We start from the raw sequence: 7,677 nt of genomic DNA on the forward strand, positions 1-7,677 counted from the left end.
CTTGCAGCCCATGGTGCAAAACCCTCATCCTTCGGCCATTGGTGCCAAGGCCGAAACACGAGCTCTAAGACACCATTCACGTCTGATATACAAACTCAAATTTAGATATCAAACGAACAAACCGCAAAAGTTATTGCTCAGCCATCTTACACCAATCTACCAAAAAGTTATTTATTTATTTATGTATTTACATTGATACAGGCTCATGGGGCTTATTCATATAGCAACACATCCAGGACAAAGACGGTAGACATCAATGTATGGTAGGTTATTGTTTTCTGTGAACTGCAAGAACATTTGTAGACGATGGACAAACGAACCCACGTTTACCCTACAAATCATGAGCTGGGGGTTCAGTTGGCAATGCCAATGGGCAAACCCAACTCATTATTTATCAGCTTCAACCAAAATGCAATGATTGAAAAACCCAAGTCAAGTCGAGCGCATGGTGCAAATCTTTAGAAAGCCACCACCTAAAAAATGTGCAAAAGTTTTAGGAAAAATAAAAAGCAAAGTTTGACGCTGAGCCAGCGAGAAATGGCCATTCGGATTTGCTCTGGCCAGAAACACAGACATGACTCATCCGACCGAAAAGCAGAGAAACCAGAGGATGAAAACAAAAGTTTTATTTTATTGTTTTCCACAGCCAGGCACTTGACATTTATACAGCATTACATTTCGTAACATTGCACCAACACATCCATTGTTCCGAACAAATGACATGAACCACAAAAAGGACCTCAAAGAGAAGGACATGTGAAATGACACCAAAGATACCTTTGGTCCTGCCGGAAAAGAAGAGGAAAAAAACAACAAAGAAAAAGGAGAAAGATTATCCTCTACATTCAAAAAAATAATAATCCAAGGCATAAACGTCTCGCCGACGTGAGGCCGCCTTCAATCCTTCGACAAGGTCAGAAAAGCCGGAAAATACAGACAACAAAAAAAGAACAGATCGATATATTTCATTTTTTTATTCTTATTTCTGCTACATTATAATTCACTGCACTGCGCTCTCAAAGCAAAGTCTGTAATACAAAATATATATTTATTTCTTAATTTCTTTTCAAAATGTATCTGATAAAGTGTGGAGGGAGAGAGCTCAGAAGGGGTGGGAATAGCTCGGGTCAGGGTAGAGTGGGTTGGGCAGCGATGGGAGAAAAGCTGGAGATGGGAGGAAGAAAAATACTTTTCATGCTTTCTCCAGACGAATGACCAAAGCTTCCGAGCAATTCACCAAGCAATGCGGAAATCCGTAGTTACATCACACAAAAGAAGTCCAAAAAAAAAAAGGGAAAATAATGAAAGAAATCGAATAAAAATTTATAACCACGACGGACGATATTCATCACATCCAGATGGCATAATGGTTCAAATTGCTCATTTTAAAATTCTCACGCACACTGTGCTCAGTCTCAGCGACGATAGAACTGTTCTTGAACCACTTCAAGTTGCTTTATTGTGTCCAGTACTCCAAAACAAAAAATAAGTCCCCTCAAAGTGAAGAAAATAATCAAATTGGGTAAGTTCGTGCCTCAAAATTCCACCAAGGTCTCGGTGATATTCCCACGCTCTTGACTCGTGCGCTGAAAAGGCATCAGTCCCTTCCAGGATTTCCACTGGACTACCCAGGCCTCAGCTGCAGTGTTGGAATGCAAAAGGCCACAGCGTGAGGACATTCTCCAGCTAGCTGCAAGACAGCCACGTGGAGTACGAAGGCAGGTAGGTGACGGTGGGTTGGGAAGAGGGTAGGTAGTATCCACTGAAGTTGAAATCTGAGGCGTAGGGTGCCGGCTGGTAGTAGCAGGTGACGTGCGCCGTATTGGGGATAGTGTTCTGCTCAGCGAGCACGCGGAAAGCCAGCGCGGTTATAAGGCCCAATGTGAGTCTACGCTCATGTCCCATCAGGCACACCGTGCTCTCGTTGACGACGCCCCAGAGCGTCAGCAGGTACTCATACTTGCTGGCCTCCTCGCCGATGAAGTGGTTGCGCAGGTACGACTCGAGCTTGCGCTGCTGTTCCGACAAGTCAGGGAAATCGATGAAGAACCGCGAGCACATGTATCGCTCAAGAGTCTTTATCTCGGCCTCACTCGCAGGCACGAAGTCCCGCACAAGTAGGTTGCAGTACTTTAGAAGGCCACCACCTACAGGCAATTGAGGGAGGAGAGGGAAACAAGGTCAGCAGGTGACAATTTCATTGGGGGAGAAAGACTGAGGGAGGATGAGAATAACTCAAACGTAATGCCGCACAAAAAGTAAAATAACTCCACCATGTTAGCCATGATACAAGAGGTGGGGTTCCCATTTTATGAAATATACGTGACTACGCAAACATGCTCACGTTCAAAAGGACCGGCGTACATCCATATGCAAAGAATGACACACGAGTTGAATGATCCGGGGCGCGTACACCCAAAAATACACGTCACAGGTTCCCCACACTTGCCAGCTACAATCGAAAATCCACAATATCAAAACTATTTTGATGCATATATAAAGCCAGCAAATTTACCGATGCTTGATAAAGGAGACGGCCATAAAGGGGAGAGAAATTAAACTACACTTCGTGGTGTAATTTATACGGATTTGTGCCGTGCTGGAATTACGAGAATTTAGTCGTTCGACACTCAACTGACACCTTTCATACATTTGGCGTCGATCGGTTAATCCAACAGCTTCAAATATAGTTTATACAGGTGCACATTACACCATCATAGCTTCGAATGACAGTTTGAACGTTTGCTATGAACACCCACTCAACCTCTCCCCATGGGGCCTCCGATTATACATGCCAAGCTTGGTCGAGATCGGCCAAAATGGGGCGCTGTAGCCTGCCAAGCAAACAGGCAGTTCCCACATAATAACACGATATTACAAAGCTGTATAATAAAAATAAAAGTAATCAACAGAATGCAGAAAATACTTGATCAAAGAAAATAAAGTGCAATGGACACGCGTGAGATAGAACGCGGACCAGTCATCTATAAACTGACCACAAACGCAAAACGGACCCCACTCTGGAAGACCAATGGTTTGGACAAATTCCTTGTGAATAGTGTGTCAGACCATTGTACAAACAACCATAATTCAACAACAGCAATGACTTGAAGCATATACCCAATGTTTACAAGTTTCTAAAAAGACCAAATATTGCCAGCATTCATGCATCAGAAATCCAACAACACTGCCAATGACAACAAAGAAGAGGCAAGCAAGGCTAGCACGGCATCAAGGACGAAAACAGCGAGATACAGAACAGGTACACTATGAGTATTAATGTTTCCAACACGTGATATTTCAACTTGAACCTCGGGATTGAAGGAAATAGTTGAGAGATGTATTGGAATGCGGTAAGTCAAGTGGTCTGTAGTGCCCTATTCCACTGGGAGATGCTGAGACCATTGCTGGAATTGTTGCACAGCTTTATATCAAAATCAGCCTTTCTAAGGTAACTGCTCAAGGGTCTTTATCTCAGTTTTACTTGCAGTATCAAAGTTCCAAATACCTCAAATGTGTATTATTGAGGACAAGCAAATACCACCTGGGAGAAAGGGGGGTGGAGGATGGGAGAAGAGAAAGAAGGGGTGAGAGAAAAAGAGGGAAGAGAGAGGAGAGAGATAGAGGGGAGAGGGAAAGAGTGAGAGAGTGAGAGAGTGAGAGACAGAGAGAGAAAGTGGGGAAGGGAGGGACAGATAAAGAGAAGAGGAAGGTGGATCAAGGAGGGGAGAGAGAAAAGGGAGAGGGGAGCGATGAGTGAGGAAGAGAAGGGCAGAGAGCCAAGGAGGAGGACAGAGAGCGAGGCAGGAGGTCGTAGAGCAAGGAAAGAGTACGTAGAGCAAGGAAGGAGGGTGTAAGGCGAGGAAGGAGGACGTAGGGCAAGGAAGGAGGGCGTAGAGCGAGGAAGGAAGGGGGACACAGTGAGGAAAGAGAGCATAGGGCGAGGAAGTGGAGGTCTTGGTTAGCGAGGAAGGGGAGGGAGAGAGCGAGGAAAAGGTGAGGGGAGTGGGCGGAGATGTGAGGAGGGGGTGCGGAAAAGCAAGAAGAGAGAGAGAGAGAGAGAGATAGGTATCGGAGCAGAGTCATGCACTTTATTAGGAGTGAGGAGGGGACAGACATCTGTCTGTCTCTGTGTCACACACTCTCTCTCTCTGTCTGTCTCTCTCCCTCTCTCACACACTCTGTCCCTCTCCCTCTATCACACACTCTGTCCCTCTCCCTCTATCACACACTCTGTCACACACACACACACACACACACACACACACACACACACACACACACAGTCTCTCTCCCTCTCTCACACACACTCTGTCTCTCTCCCCCCCACACACACACACTCTGTCACACACACACACTCTGTCTCTCTCCCCCCCACACACACACACTCTGTCACACACACACACTCTCTCTCTCCCACACACACACACACACACACACACACACACACACACACACACACACAGTCTCTCTCCCACACACACACACACAGTCTCTCTCCCACACACACACACACAGTCTCTCTCCACACACACACACACACACACACACACACACACACACACACACACACACACACACACACACACACACACACACACACACACACACACACACACACACACACTCGGTCTCTGTCTCTCTGTCTCTCTGTCTCTCACTGTCTGTCTCTCTCCTTCTCTCACACACTCCAGATGTTGACTTTATTTAGTCCAAGAGCTCCGATCCTCAAATCCCAAAATAGATTTGGATTAAATACTTTAATTAGTCCGTGAGAGTCCATCGTGGAAAATTGCACCATATGCATGCAGTAAGTTCTCCTACAACGTCGTTAACGTGTCCCTAAAAACTGCGACGTTTACGTTGCAGGAAACAATTCTTCCCATTTAAATTAGTGCAAATAACATTGAATGCATCCCAAGTCAAAAGTTTTTTGCACTAAAAACACCTTTAATAAGGCTAAAAAAGCATATTTTTGTATATGTACATTCAATAACATCCTAATAATATAAAACACCGAACAAAATAAATAGCCCCGAGTGGGCTGACGGTCAGTCATCTGCTCAGTTTGTAGTTCAGACCTCTGCTGATTTTGGGGAATCCTCCTGGGAGCTCCCCGATTCATCTGGTAGCCCCCCCCCCAGCCCCCCCCCCCCAGATCCTAAATCAAAAATAACCTAAGACCGAGCGATCCTGGGGACCATCGAGAAGAAGGGCTGTATTGTGTTTCAAAGCAATCGGTTGGTAAATAAGGGACGAGTAGGGATCCAAAGAGGAGGAGGAGGGGAAGGAGGAGGAGGAGGGGGAGGAGGAGGAGGAGGAGGAGGAGGAGGGAGCAGTATCCAACACCTCAACGTCATCGTCAACACCATGGCTCTTCCTGGAATTGTTCACAGGCCGGTTTGTACACATTAAAATTTTTGTCCACCTGCTCATTTGGAAGACATTTATCACTCATGTTTAACGGATATCAACTTCACACAAACAAGTGTAACGTAGTTCACAAAGTGTATGCTGGAAGAAGACTAAGAGGGCGTGGGTAGGGGAAGTGTTCTTCTTAGGAACAACAACAACAACGAAAACACGAAACTCACCCTCTCCTCCTTCACACCCCTAATGGGAGAGCAGTGAGCAGATGCCCCAAATAAAGAATGGCATGAAAAATCCATAATTCAAGATTCATTCACACCACAAAATAGCTATGTTTGGTCTTCATCAAAGCCTACACTCTCAGCATCCAGCATGATACCAAAGCCCCATCCATGGCACCAAAACCCACTACATCCATGGCACTCAGTATACAACCAAAGCCACCTCCGTCTCTGCACCCAGGCGTGGCACCAAATCCTCATCCAATGGCGGCACACAGCGTGATACCAAGGCTACGTCCCCCATGAGGCACCCAGTATGATACCAAAGGCACCTCAGTGTCCACACCCCAGGGTGGTACTAAGGCCCCCTCCACCCCAAACACCCAATATGGCTAGTATTAAACACCCTCCACCCACGCCACTCACATGGTCCCAAAGCCCCCCTTTCAACCCAGCGTGGTACTAAAGCCCCCTCCAAATGTAGCACTGGACATGGTAACAAAGCCCCATCCAACCAGCATGGTATCAAAGCCTTTGCTACAACTTTTCCTTCCTGAGTTTGCTGCTGCATCCATGTTGTCTACCCCATTCACCCTTCTACTCCCAATTCATCCCCACACTCATTAATTATTTAACCAAGTCTCCCTCTATCTTGGCCAAAAACCCTGATGTTGGTGTTTTCCCCCCCTCTCTACTGTTCCTTTTGGTCTGTTTCACCCTGATAAATTTCAGTGTTGTAGCTCTTCTGGAAGCTTCAACCATGCATACATCCAAAAATAAGTAAATAATAATTTAAAAGAATAACATATAAACTACAGCAGCACTCAGAAGAGCATATACCTCTGCCAGGAAGACCATTTACGTTTAGTATTCCACTGGTTAGCGAGATCTACATCTGGAACTGAACCAAAATCGAATTGGCTTGTTCTCATCACCTACCCACCTCATACACTAGGTTGTGTTATAATCCGTCTTTTGAGATCCAACAACTTTTTGAGATATTGCACTACATATTATTTGTGGCCCCATCTCTCGATGGTGAAGAATAAATTAAAATATTCTAGTACCCGGATCTTTCCCAAAATCTAATCAATTCGTGCTCGTCACACACCCAACCTGTCCACCAAATTTCGTCCAAATCTTTGAGATATCATGCTCACAGACAGACAGGAGTGAAAACAGTCTGTCCACCTTTTGGTGGCAGAGGTAACTAGAACGGCACTCAGTAGAGAGCATACCTCCGCCCGGTTGGCCATATCACTCAATGGTGAAGAATCACTTAAAACATTCTACGAGCTGGATCCAGATCTTCACCGAAATTGAATCGATTCTTCATTTGTCACACACCCAACCTCTCCACCAAGTTTCATCCAAATCCATCCACAACTTTTTGAGATATCCTGCTATGTATCGTTTTTGGCCTTATCTCCCAATGGTGAAGAATGACTTGAAAAATTCTAATAGGCGGATCCGAATCCGGGTCTTCACCAAAATCGAATCATTTCGTCCTTGTCACATACGCGACATCTCTGCCAAAGCTCGTTCGAATCCGTCCACAACTTTGAGATCTTTTGTTCACAAAAAGACAGACAAACAAACAGACAGGGGTGAAAACATAACCTCCATCCACCTATGGTGGCGGAGGTAATGACAATGTGAAACATCTATATGTCCGATGTAGAATGTTAATGTCATCAAAACTTTGCTCAACTTGTGATAGCTTTACCACTTGTGATGGTTTTAAATAATTTCAACATCTGAACTGAATTTTGGGGTAGAAACCAGGCAACACACGAGAGATTCAGAAATAGAGACCCCACAGTCAGAAGGAACAGAGCAGAGCAGTTCACCTTGTATCCTCCGCATCGAATCCCACGATGCCCAATGCTGTGCAACTTTCCTGTTCTGTGCAAACATGAATGGATTACGAAAATATGCGAGTGGCAGCCTGCAGCAAAAGCAAGGCCATAAAAAAAATATGATGGTGCTCCTTCCTGTGTCTGTGCCTCAAAAGCATAACTAGAGAATTGGTGACTTCTGAACAAAACAGCACAAGTGTTTATAGCATGTGGAGGGACACAAACAG

The 7,677-nt window shown here is 45.2% G+C and overlaps 1 protein-coding gene across 5 annotated transcripts in view; it reads right to left on the minus strand.

The window, feature by feature from the left end:
• Positions 1-611: 611 nt before the first annotated feature.
• Positions 612-7,677, minus strand: part of LOC137423519 (terminal nucleotidyltransferase 5A) — a 29,429-nt gene continuing 22,363 nt past the window's right edge. For all 5 annotated transcript variants that reach the window (XM_078774116.1, XM_068110776.2, XM_078774117.1 and 2 more), the window contains exon 5: positions 612-2,147. In XM_078774116.1, the coding sequence (XP_078630242.1) occupies positions 1,687-2,147 (461 nt within the window). In that variant the 3' untranslated portion in view covers positions 612-1,686. The remainder of the gene's footprint in view (positions 2,148-7,677) is intronic.

The sequence above is a fragment of the Myxine glutinosa genome, chromosome 3 (assembly GCF_964187855.1).
Source record: "Myxine glutinosa chromosome 3, kmMyxGlut1.1, whole genome shotgun sequence".
In the NCBI taxonomy this organism is placed as follows: Eukaryota; Metazoa; Chordata; class Myxini; order Myxiniformes; family Myxinidae; genus Myxine; species Myxine glutinosa.